General features: G+C 37.9%; 1 protein-coding gene across 3 annotated transcripts; it reads left to right on the forward strand.

Moving 5' to 3' along the window:
* Nucleotides 1-181: 181 nt before the first annotated feature.
* Nucleotides 182-13,603, forward strand: eps8l1a (EPS8 signaling adaptor L1a). Of its 3 annotated transcripts, XM_066642537.1 has the most exons (16): nt 3,218-3,283; nt 4,094-4,291; nt 5,660-5,787; nt 6,055-6,104; nt 7,183-7,318; nt 7,408-7,496; nt 7,578-7,652; nt 9,939-10,087; nt 10,919-11,063; nt 11,154-11,200; nt 11,286-11,394; nt 11,527-11,661; nt 11,736-11,865; nt 12,622-12,775; nt 13,080-13,212; nt 13,318-13,603. In XM_066642537.1, exons 3-16 carry the CDS (start codon nt 5,706-5,708, stop codon nt 13,402-13,404), a joined length of 1,521 nt encoding a protein of 506 aa, XP_066498634.1. In that variant the 5' UTR covers nt 3,218-3,283; nt 4,094-4,291; nt 5,660-5,705; the 3' UTR covers nt 13,405-13,603. The 3 variants fall into 3 exon arrangements, with proteins under 3 accessions (XP_066498635.1, XP_066498636.1, XP_066498634.1); XM_066642538.1 differs by lacking the exons at nt 3,218-3,283; nt 4,094-4,291 and adding an exon at nt 182-472; XM_066642539.1 differs by lacking the exons at nt 3,218-3,283; nt 4,094-4,291 and adding an exon at nt 1,546-1,680.

Here is a 13,603-nt window from a genome sequence, read left to right on the forward strand (position 1 = left end):
TGGTCAAATGTAGCGGAACATGGGGGCTGGTGAGGGGCGGGGCCACATATATAGAGGAAAAAAAACAGTTCCTTTAAAATCTGTGATAGTTCAAAGTGAAGGCAACCCTCTGTGGAAACGGGGGAAGGGGGTGGATGTTGGCGTCTCAAAGCTTGAATAAAGCTTCCTTTTCTTCAACTTTTGATTTCGTACTGATCTGTATAGACCCTGGTCTCACTAAGTGAGATCCACATAAATATTAGATCAGACAATTTGGACTCAGCTACGTATGCCAGGAGCTACCATAACTGTCTCTCGCCTTGCCAAGGCAGCAGGTGAAGCCAATTCTTGAACTTGATAGTTATAAAGTTTTGGTTAGAGCAGCCCTTGTGGGTTCTGTATGCTGTGGTTAGTGCAGACCAAAATTGGTTCAAGGAAGGACAACCGGGGAACCAGTAATAGAGTTACGGGCCAGTCCAACCCCACAGAAGAGGTATTGAAGCACAGACAGCTGTAAAAACTAATCATACCTGTGATAGGACGTTGTTAAAACACACTGCAGCACAACTAGATACATATAGGGCCGCTTATCAGCAAATCTATCACAGTGCCCACCCTGTCTAATGCTGAAAGCATCTACTTTCTGGCTAATCTGTGTTTGTGTCACCATTTAAGGTCACCATGCCTAATGACAAACCTGGGTAAGAAGTGTATTTAATCCCCAAAACCATGGCTGTGGAGAAGGTGAACTCTGTTTTCTGGAATAAAGGGGCTTAATCCAATACCTTTGTAGTGAGTTGTGTACCTGACCTCACTGAGGTGCTAGTGACTAAATTCCAGGTTGGGTCAAATGACATTTATTGATTTTCTAAATGAAAATAAGCCAACACATCCACAGCAGAGGACTTCTACACATTGAATGTGGGAAAGAATAAAGAATAAAATACAACCTTAGAAAAAGTTGCAATTTTATGTTTTGTTATTGCTTTTTTTGTATTGTGTTAAACTAGAGTGGGAAAATGATTTACGTTTGTTCTTTGTGGGGGGTGTAATCCCCAGAGAATTAGCAGAACACTCATTTGGCTTGACCTTTGCAATTATTTTTGTACGTGTATGGTAGTTTTAAACTCTTGCATTGCCTCCTACAGAAATTCAGGCCCTAACCCCAAAGGAGAGAAACCAACCCACAGAAAAACAACGTTCCAACAGTCGCATTAACCCTAGAAAACACCCCATGAGCATAGGAAAACAAAAGAATGTGTGTGTGCATGTGTTGGGGGTGGGGCAAACTTTTAGATTTATGTACAAAGCTACATAGGCCAAGTTTGTGTCCAGTAGACTATTAGTTTATATCTCTATCCTTCTCTCCTTTTATCTCTTTGTTGTTTTGTGCCTTTCTTACTCTCAGCTTCTTTAAAGGTCTCTGAGAAACGTCAGTGAAAGATCTTTAACACTGTACAGAGTAAATTTCACAAATTTTTCCTCCATGAGGCTGTTATATAAGGTGCTTCACTGGAGCGCTCCGGACTCTAGAGGGAGCCAAATACACAGCGGATATGAATTTAACCAGCGTTTATCCAGGAATAACTCACTCACACAGTATTTACTTCATAGACGATTTTAGCTCATGTGATTCTCACCTGTTTTGATTTAAAAAAAAAAAAAAACAGCACCCTCCACGTCCTCAGAGAAAACATTTTGGTGAGTGAACATATGTTTATAAATATTTAATTTTTATAAGAAGTATTTTTGGCTAAACAGGACCCCAAAAACTCCAAGGATAGGGTAAGAAAAATATTCGCTCAGAGGGAAGAATTTGCAAGTTGTTACAAATTAAAAGTCATCCTTATATTTTCTTTTAATCGAGCACACATTATGTTATGTTGTATCTTTGGGTAATATCTGGTTTCTTGAATTAATAAAGCTAGGGTGACCAGATCTGAGATGGTCACGTCTGCGGGGACACGCCTCTGGGGTGGGGGGTGAGGGAGGGCGACTACTGACGTGCAGACTGACCAATTAAATGTTTACAGAGAAGGTTATTGACCAATAACGGTAGCTCTACAGTCAGACCGTCCAATCCGAAGATTTTAGGCTACTTCACCACGCCCCCTTCTCACTCAAGCGAACCAATCGGAGTAGGGGAGGGCGGGACTAGTTTGTGAACGAAACGCTTCTCGAAATTCTATGTAATATATAGAAAAACAAAATCCCGGACGTTTGTGAAATTCCGCCCGGACTAAAAAAGAGGACAAGTCCGGGTAAAAGAGGACGTCTGGTCACCCTAAATAAAACACAATGGATTACGAAATTGTGGCCACTAAGAAAATGCATAGATTCCAAACTGTTCCCACAAAATAGATTTATTACTCTCCAAATAAAACTAACAACAAAGAGCACAGACAGAAAATTAAAACAAGGAAAATGGTAAATCTTTTTTAAGCATTTACTTAAACTGCTTTTATACTAATAGCTTTAAGTGCATTGGTTTTTATGGACATCCCTGCCAATAATTTCGAACTAAAAGAACTGGGAAGACATTGCTTTTTACATTGACTTCTACTGAAATATAAAAAGTTTTTTTCCCCGCTTCATACATTATTTTAATTGGTCAGACACGATAGCTTATGTAGGATGACCAGACGTCCTCTTTTTGCCGGACATGTCCTCTACAAAATGTGTCCGGCCTGGATTTCTAAATCTCCTAAACTGTCCCGGATTTTGTCGTCCACAGTCTTCCCCCTGTCCGAATTCTTACGATAAACCCTAATCCCTTTTCTGAAGTGTGCACTTCGATGACGTAAGATGACGTTGTTGTAGGTGAGCAAAAGGGGCGCGTCGGGATCAAGTGTTCAAGGGGTCGGAGCTCAGAGCAGAAATGGGACACACTTCGCCGCGCGCACTTTCTTGTGTTTACATCACTTTCACCCGAGCTCCACCCACATCACAGTGTTTTACTGGAGCCTCGAACAGAAATGTGTTGAAAATTGTTAAGGCAATTTATCATAGTCAGTTCTTCATATTTGGAAGCGTTTCGGTGTCACACAGATTCACACACACGCATACACACCTGTGAACAACGTGGTTAACTTATTTTTACATAGAAAATATTAATATTATGTTAATACAGTTAATATTATATTAATGCCACTCCCTATACTACAGACACCACTAAAAGTGATGTATTTTGTGTCGTTTAGTCTAGTTTTATATTTAGGAATGTTTTAAAGTTTTGTGTTGTGTTTTAAAGGACTGAGGAGGTCATTTATTGTTCAGGAAAATGTAATCTAGGAATTTAGAGAGGGTGAGTAAACTGTAGCACAGTATTTCCTAATCCTGCTCTTCAGCTTCTAGTTTAAACTATGGACTCATCTTTAGTTATGGATTAGAAATGGACTTATTTTAGATGGGATCACATAATCTGTTTATAAAATCAACGGCTTAATCAACAGCTCGTAATTTAGAACGACTTTGAAAATATGGAGCTAGTGTCCTAGACTAGTATTGGATTACAGGGTCAAATATAAATCTCAGCTGGTAATTCTCTTTTACTTGAGTGTCTTTGTAGATTGTTCAAGATATGTGGTCGCAATTTGAAGTCTCTTTCAATACAATTCAAGTTATCTGAAGATATAGTCCTAATATAGCAATATTATATGTCTGTATTGTTTTATCTTTAGCACAGATCAGATTTACTAATCACTGCTTTTTATTGGTGGTATTTCACAAACTGTCCCAGTGTTTTGGGAATTGTGGATTGTTTGCGCAGTGAATAAAAAGAGCCTTTATTATCTCCAGCCTCATGCAAAAATGCTCAGTTCCCACAGTTTCCTGCAAGTGCACCTGCAGCACAAATAGTGCAGGCACTGAGGTAATAGCATTCTTGTAATACCAGAGAAAGAGAGAGAGGGAGAGAGATCTGGTTGGACAGGCTTAGCTGAAACGTGGACCTGTAACAACAAAAAAATGTGAATTTCCCTGGTGGTCACATGAAAATGTGTGTGTGTATGTGTGCATATAATCAAGCATGTGTGCAAAACTAACCATACTTAGTAATTAATCTATGATATGTCATTTAATTCACCATTTCTCTACTGTTGTCTTTTCTGGTAAGTACTGATTAGACAGTGAGTCAACCCACACACACCCTCATGCATGCAGAGAGAGAGAGAGAGAGAGAGAGAGAGAGAGAGCAGGAGCAAGAGAGTGTCGTCCGAGACTTGACAGGTGTTCTTGTTTTTCAAGTTTCTGCGTTTCTATACTAGACATAAACAGAGAAGGGAATGTGAGAGAAGGACAGAGAACACACACGGTAAGATTCTAAGAGGGTTATTTTTGTTCATAGGGTTTTGTTCAAACAAAGGCAAAGTGTTGGAACTTTAATTCAAATATGTCTAACTGAATGGGCTGGTGGGTAATGTAATTTGTATAACTAGAACAACAGCAATGTAAGGGAGAGGTATGTTGCATTAATAGTTCAGTACTATACAAAGTATGAAATGAATTAAATTAGTCTGTATTGTAATTAAACTGTTTCTCATGCATCTTAAACAGTACATAATACTAACTGTTCAACTAAAACAAGGAAACATTTGAATATGTTGATATCTTTAGCACTTCAAATTAGGGAACAGTTTTAAAGCAGGTACTATACAAGTTAATTCTCAGGATAAAATGAAGACTAAAAGACAAGGAGTCTACACTTCACACAGTTACTTCTTATGAGTTGAATATAAGAAGCATGACATTTAAAAAAGTAAGCTAAATGCTTTCAACAAATCTACACCAAGGGGACGCTTAACATGATTGTCTAGTCTCATTTGTAGCTTCTCACTGTTTTAGCTTATGAGTCATTTGAGAAGCAGAGACAGGAAACATACCCCAGAGATTTCATACAATTTTTTGACCGATATTCCAGTCAAAATGTTATTGATGATATTTCTATTGTTCTCAAAAGAGAAAAATTGTTTCTGTGCAGCTGCTCCAGTGTGTTTGCACAGTTAAAGGCTTATGTGCTGCATTTTAAAGTAGCCGAATTATCTAATTAAAAAAGACTGTCTGTAAAAACTCTATTGCTAGAAAGTGAGGTAGGTCAGTATTATTCTGCTATGATTGAATAATGCAGTTGAGTTATAATACAGCACGGGAACACACTGGAGTAAGAGCACAATATCACAAGTTTGAGCCTAGGGGATGCTTTAGCTATACATGTTCAGAGGGTGGTCTTTGCTTATCCCTCTTCACTCTAGAAAGCTAACAAAATAGTGTAGTTAGCGTTCTCCTCCAAGCACGGTGATGTGTCCAATGACATTGTGTTAGTGGCAGTTAGAAAAGAACTGGTGGCTGACATCACAATTCTTGAGGAAGCATGCATAACTACGTGAGAACTAGATTACTGTTAATATAAAAGAAAGAAAAACAAAAGATATTTAAACATTGTCGACTTCCGGAAAATTCATATGATGTCATTTGGAGGGTGCTGTACAACAGGCTGTTGGGCCTAACTAATAAATTATTTATTCCTGTTTCTTTTTCTCTGTCTCCATTTTTCTCTCGCTCTCTCTCGCTCTTCTTTACTCTGTATCTTTTTTCCCCACTCTTTGTTTCTCCTTTTCATGCCAACCATCTCTCATTCTCACTTACGCTGTTTCCCCCTCTCTCTCCCCTTCCCCCTCTTTAGCTTTCTTTCTCTTTCACCCTGAGTTCCTTTTCTTTTGGCTTCTCAGATGTCTGCTCCACAGGCTCTTCCTCGAAAGCACTCAAAAGCTTTGCCTGGGGATGCTAAGTCTCATAAACCTCACATTAATGGTATGTATGATTGTGTGCTGTGTAGGTTGCTAGATATTTCTAAGGCATAAAAAAAACTTGATGAGAACATTTTTATTATTTGTTTTGCTGAAAATTTAAAATTGCCACATTAAAATGGTCATATTATTGAGGTTAAAGTAACGGATGGGGGTAGGTTGTAGTTGAGCCACATTTACTAATAATTAACAAAAGTATTTAAGAAGACAACATAAACGTGATTTTAAAACTGTATAGAGTTACCTGAAGCTTCCTTCTTTTTTTCTGCAGTAAATGGACAGAAGACACTTTCATATGTTATACATCCAGCACGAGAAGTGGTATGTATGAAGAATGTACAGGGAAATTAATTTTTTTTTTCAAAATTTCTACATATTCCTATCACTGAGCGTGAAAGGACAACCACTGAGTGGTGTGATATGAAAAGCTTTGTTGTAGAGGCTGAATCTGAGGTCACAATATCTACAGTGAAAAAAGTGATGATAATTTCAAAATATTAAATCTGGCAAAATATGTTTCAGACATTTCATTGCCAATTACCTTCATTAAAATATAGTGTTTAATGAAACAGCATTCTGTAAGAGATCTTTTAAAAGCATCAAATACTTCAGAAAACTGGTTTCCATTCTCACCACTGTGAACACTTCTCAGTAAGTATCTATTCAAATCAGTCTAGTGTGTGTACACATGCCTTAATGAGAGCTCATCTCTGACCTCACAGTGAACTATAATGCAAGGACAATTCGCTCAACATTTCTTGTTTTTAATTGGTAGTTTGTTCCCTTTTGCTGTAGTAAGTGCCTCTAATCTTCACTGAAAGCTTTACACTGGATGTTGGAACATAACTGTGGGGATGTAGTAGCATTTAATCATTAAAGCACTTGTGAGGTCAAGTACTGAATATGGATGATTTGTTCTGGAGCACAAACACCACTTCAACTCATCCCAAAAACTCATCCCATCACTCCAGAAATCCAAATATCTGAGGGGGTATAATAATCCTCTAGGAAACACTTGACATAATCCATGGTGATGTTATGTTCAGGCAGCTGATCTAGAGTGTGCCATTCTTTTGGCAATTTTTGCAGATGGAGTTTTCATAAGCTGTGTGTGAGCGATTACCTTTTCATACCTTTATGACATTAAATGAATGATTCACTGGGACATTACTGAATACATTGTGATTGTGAAGCCACATCTGCATATATTTCTGTTATATACAGTAGAATTCCAGAACTGGTGAAACAAACATTACACAAATGTAATAGAACACTATTTACACAGTTGTGAAAAAGAAAAGTAAAATAAACAATGTTTCATAACATATTTATTATTCTCTTTTAGCTAAAAAGCCAAGTGCAACATTTATTGAATGTTGTTTGTCAAATTTGTTTCAAGGATCTGCTGAACCACTGCTTTGCTGATGTGGAGCACTTTATGGGCCGCTTACAGCAGGCAGCTGAAGCTCGGAGTGCTGTAGAACACGTCCAGAACAAAAACAGGAAAAAGAAGAGCAAGAAAAACAAGCAGCAATGTAATATATGGATAATGGACACAGCACTAAAAGTACAAAGTGTTTTGATGAGTAACCTGTTTTTATAGCAAGGTGTGTTTCTGCTGTAGATGACCTGATGTTAGAGGAAGCAAATCCTCCAACAGAGCAGGAGTTTGTGGATATATACCAGAAGATGAAATACTCATTCGTTCTGCTGGTAAAGATCCCTTCAAAGTGCAGTGCTGTTTATGGTGTCCATGCTCTTGTCTCATCCTTGTTTTCATATTTTATTTTTCAGGATCGACTGAAGACTGAGATCTCAAATCCAAGCTCACAGGACCTGCTTCATCACCTGTTTGTTCCTCTGGATCTGGTTAGTATCCATACAAAAGAAGCATAACATTTAGGAGACATATCTGTAACAATTTGCATGCATTGCAAATATTTGTACACATTTGTTACAATCATTCAGTTATCTTCAATCCTACTGTAAGGTGTGCTCAAAGCCAAGAGATGCCTAGTATGTTTAAGATGAGTTCAGGTTTTATTTGTGATTCAAACCTAAATAGTTAGCATCAGCATCTGACCTCGCCAGTGTTCGCATGGCTGAATGTAGTCAAATCCTACCACTGCCTCGCCCGTTTAAAAGTTTCCTTATTTGATTTACAAGTAATGAGCTACTTAGAAGTGAACTGCATGAATTAGCAATTAGCATAGCATAGTGGGTAATAACATCATCCTCCATGTAAAAGATAGGGCTCAGTTCCACATCTGCACACCAAACTATTTCTAGCAAGAGTAGAAAACACACCTCGACAGCATCAAATGCACCTGAAAGCTACATCATGGAAAATTATTATATGAAATGGTAACAAATCAATTCATAAACAGATTTGCTCATGGGATTTTTAACACTGTTCAAACGTCTCTAATTGTGCAAATCATTTTGCATAGTTTTTTCCCTTAAATATTCTAATTTCCTTTACTATATCTTACTGGATTTGACACAAGAAGCCTGAATTTATTCTTCAAGTGTTGCAGGTAAAAAGTGTGCTGCTTGTCAGGGCATACTCACTGGCTATTGTATTATTACTGAGGTGTTGTTTTACAATAGTTTTGAGTTTAGTTATTGGCCTACAGTCTGTTCATGGAGCTATTTGCAAGACTATTTGTAAAGCAAAGTTTTTTTTAGAATTGACCACTGCTTCACCATATATCCAGCAATATCAAATCGTAATGATGTGATTTGTGAAGTGTAGATGTAAAATGTGTGTGTTCTTCAATAATAATGCCTAAAGGCAAGAAACTGGGCTGGGTCTTCATTGTTCCCCAGATAAAGACTTATTGACATGTCATAGGAATAAATTAGGCTGATTGTGTATATATCTCTTATGCAATAGTAATGTAATGTGTGCATAGAGATAGAGTCTACGTTGGCATGCTGCTGTTTTCTCCAGCAAGATTCTAAGAATGGACGCCAAACTAATTTTGCCAATAATTTATCTGGTTAAATACCATAAATAGAATTAGCTTAAAGTGTCATTTCAGTGAAAAATTTGACTTATTTTTTATATTTTGGGATTTATAGTCAGTCTTCTAGTCGACATTGCCATTGACAATGAGGACCTTGAGGTCATGTTAAATCAGCTCCAGAACATCCCATTTCATTTCATTTCTTTTCATTTCATCTATGGAGATATAAACAGTTTACAAATGTAAATTAATTTAAAATTAAACAAATGTTTAATGTCTGTGTCAACAATCAGATCAGGGTTTTTTTAAACCTTTGGACATGTGTATGTTACACATTTAAAACCTTATCCCCATTAATTCTGAAGCCTACATTTTTATTTATTATGTATGTGAACATATTGTACTCCTTTTCCACAAGTAAACACATTTACCTGGGCTCTTAATAAACCATATTTGACAGATTTTGGTCAAAATAACACAAAGAACAGACAACACAGCACTTACCCCGTCTGAAAAATCTTGTTCAGAACACCTGTTTCAGTGCCTTTACATGAGAAGGATTCATATCTCAGTCCACTGAATCAATAATTTTTTTAATAATATGACTATAATATGAGGGCAGCACGGTGGTGCAGGAGGTAGTGTCGCAGTCACACAGCTCCAGGGACCTGGAGGTTGTGGGTTCGGGTGACTGTCTGTGAGGAGTTTGGTGTGTTCTCCCTGTGTCCGTGTGGGTTTCCTCCGGGTGCTCAGGTTTTCTCCCACAGTCCAAAAACACACGTTGGTAGGTGGATTGACACTCAAAAGTGTCCGTAGGTGTGAGTGTGTGGGTGTGTTGCCCTGTGAAGGACTGGCGCCCCCTCCAGGGTGTATTCCCGCCTTGCGCCCAATGATTCTAGGTAGGCTCCGGACCCACTGTTACCCTGAACTGCATAAGCGGTTACAGATAATGGATGGATAGATTATAATATGTCCTATTGCTATAATTTTTTGAATACGTCTAATCAAATAAAATGTATTTGTATAACGCTTTTACAACTGATGTTTTCACAAAGCAGCTTCACAGAATTAGGTATTTGCATAAAAAATTTGCATCAGTTTTATCACATGAAAAATATGTCTTTGAAACATAAAACACTGTGTGTGTGTGTGTTTGTGTGTGTGCGTGTGCGCGTGTGAACATCAGATGGTAAAAACCACAGGTGGCCCTGATTTGGCTGCAGGTGTGAACAGCCCGGCTCTGACAAGTGGAGCAGTGACCCTGCTGCAGCAGAATCTCACAGAACAAGAGAAAGAGCTGTGGATCTCCCTCGGCCCTAATTGGACCAAGTCATAGTCCGTATTGCAGGTTTTCACACACACTTCAAAACATATTTCTTTAATTGATATCAGCAAAACTATATTTTTGACTGTTTTAGTGTATGCCTCCAAAGGCAGGTTTTGACAACTTAAGAAAAAAAAAAAGACAACACAAAAATATTCTGTAAAAAGATTTAATTTAAGCCTCAGACTGACCACACCTCACTCCAAACAACGTCACCTCACCTGCTAAACCTGATTAAGCTATGACTATAATACATTATAATTCAATCTCTAACAGGACAATATACTTAGGTAGTGGAACCTGTGTGGGAGTGTCTTATTTTTGGTAAAACACTCCCTCATATTCTACTGTGTTTAAAAAAAGACATCTGCAAAATAAAGAAAAGAACATGTTCAGAATTTAATGTAGTCCTATTATCACACTCTCCTTCAGAATCTGAACATGAAATGAATGCCTAAAATTATATAATACAAGTTAATCTAATGTATCCATTTTTTGTTTTTGCATTCAATAAAGTAAAAATATAACTATTTGTAATGGCAGCTGCCATATAATATCAGTCGTTACCTAGGAACTGATGCTAATTATAAACACAGTTTCAAACTGGTGGTTTAATATAAAACCAAACTGTAACAGAATCTACTATAATGATATGTCATGATATACATAATCATAGCAGAATAATCCTATATTAAAATAATGATAAAGGAAAATAAGGCGTTTTGGCAATGTGTTTTTAAAAATATTAAATGATGTACAACATTTCCTCATATGAAACTGAACCAACATCTTATAGAACTCTACTACTAATTCATATTAATTGATCTGTGTGTCTGTTTCAGTTCACAGCATGCTTCAACACTGTCACCATACACTCCAGTGTTCCTAGATAGATGGCAGCCTCAAGCTTGTGATACAAACGGTCAGGTTTTTGAGGATCCAGTCGAGTCACAACACAAATATGAGGCCCAGCTTGAATCCCTACAGGTTGTGCACACACAAAAAGACAGGCAGACACACTCATATTTAACTCTCACACATGGATTTATATATTTATTTATTTTTTTACTTTTCTAGTTTGTGTCAAGGCAGGGCTCACCACCAATTTCACCAATAGATGAAAAGTAAGTGCTGGCCGTAGGTGGGCTACTACAGGTGCATTTCTGAATTAATCAAATCTGTTGCTTACCATTAGTGTGTGTTCTACAGCGTTGGAAATTCACCTCCTTCAGATATGGAGAGGCTATACCGCTGCAGCTATGACTTTGTGGCCAGGAACAGTAGCGAGCTTTCAGTGCTGCATGGAGAAGTTCTACAGGTATACAACTCATCTGATTGCTCAAACGTAAATGTTATTCATGCACTTGAACTGATCAAATGGGTGAGACCCAGACTGGAATGCAGACTCCATTCATCCATCTATAGATCCATCCATGTTTGTCTTTTCCAGGTGATAGAGTCATCAAAGCGATGGTGGAAGTGCAGAAACAGTTATGAGCAGATTGGCTTTGTTCCATCTAACATCCTGGAGCCCGTCAACCACACAGAGCCAGACTCTCATATAGTAATGCGCAACCCATCCATGGTGAGGCACACACACACTTACACAGTAATATTTCATTTTTTTTTTACATTAAAAAAATTATCTTGCATCTACAGAAAACTGCTCTGACCCCTTCGGGAGGAGGACGCTTCTCATACATTGCACCCAGTTCCTCAGGAGAAAACCACTCCCACAACGACACGCGCCCACACAGCATGCCACCTGTTGGAGATGATGGAGACAGAGGTAATATTTTCTGCAGCAGCAGTTTTGTAGCTAGGTATATTTTTAGCTTTTTTAAATTCTTATTCACATTTTCATTTTCTTTTATAATGTACATTTCCTCAACTTGAAGCATTGCAGACCAGTGGTTAAAACAATACAGAGTAATAGAACACAATATTAAATCAATTATAAAATGTAATATAAAATGAAATAAAAAATAAGCTTATTATATAAAAACCTATCAAATATCACTAAACGGGCGGCACTGTGACACAGCAGGTAGTGTCGCAGTCACACAGCTCCAGGGACCTGGAGGTTGTGGGTTCGATTCCCGCTCCGGGTGACTGTGAGGAGTTTGGTGTGTTCTCCCTGTGTCCACGTGGGTTTCCTCCGGTTTCCTCCCACAGTCCAAAAGCACACGTTGGTAGGTGTATTGGCGACTCAAAAGTGTCTGTAGGTGTGAATGAATGTGTGTGTGTGTGTGTGTGTTGCCCTGTGAAGCACTGGCGCCCCCTCCAGGGTGTATTCCCGCCTTGCGCCCAATGATTCCAGGTAGGCTCTGGACCCACCACGACCCTGAACTGGATACGCGCTTACAGATTATGAATGAATTAATTAATTCATTCATCTAAACGTAGGAGCATTCATTTAAATTTTAGGTAGGGTATTCTATAGTTAACTTTGACCTTCCTGATTTATATGATTTTGGCTGCTGTTGAGCATTGTATCAAATATCTGTAGGTAACATCTCATATATCTGTTTACATTCATTCTCAGTAATTCTCATGAATAATGAGCTAGCAGAGCGTCTAGCCAATGGGAGAGTGAGACCTTCAGTTATCAACAGAGCTGAGACCTCTGCCTCGATCAGCTATCACTCACCTCCAGGAGAGGTGCAGGAGTGGCTAAAAGGCAAAGGTTTCAGTGATCGGTGAGTTTCTCCAGTGCTAGGTTTAAATTATTTGACTGATTCTCGTTTTATTTAACTTAATTTTACATTTCATAACAAATTGTACAAAGTTGGTTATGATACATCTGTTCCCTTTTGAAGTTACTTTGAAACAATGTAAGTCCAGAATTTAACAACTATAAGCTTTCCCAGTGTACATAGAATGTAAACAAAACTAGCCATTCTAATGTCTATTTGTGCCAAGTACATAATTATATTTATACAAACTTATGCAAATGTATACAAATATAAATATTCAGAACTTCTATCTATCTCTCGCTTTCAGCACGGTGACCAGTCTGGGGATTCTCAGTGGAGCTCAGCTCTTCTCTCTGACTAAAGAGGAGCTGTGTACAGTCTCTCCACAAGAGGGAGCCAGAGTTTACAGCCAGCTGGCAGTGCAGAAAGCCCTGCTGGAGGTAAAGCCAGTGCAATTCATACATTTTAAAACTAAAAATCCTATTATGTAACTCAGTCCTTTCTGTATAAGCTCAGTATTTAATCTCTCTTTTTTATTCTTTTAGAAAGTAAACAAAGCCACTGAGCTGGATGCTGTGATGACGAAACAGAAGAGGAAGGTGGATCCAATCCTAGAAACAGGACATTTTTAATTTGGCACATATAAAAATGAACAATACACAAACACACAATGCTAAAAACACATTTATCTGTTGAAAACAGTATATTTTCATTCCGTCATCTTACTTTGACACTATATTCACATCAATCATATGTACCCTTGTATAGATGGATTTCATATGATAAATAATATACAACCCTGAAATTATGGTACTGTTGTACTTAATAAAT

Source organism: Hoplias malabaricus, chromosome 13 (genome assembly GCF_029633855.1).
Source record: "Hoplias malabaricus isolate fHopMal1 chromosome 13, fHopMal1.hap1, whole genome shotgun sequence".
Lineage (NCBI taxonomy): Eukaryota > Metazoa > Chordata > Actinopteri > Characiformes > Erythrinidae > Hoplias > Hoplias malabaricus.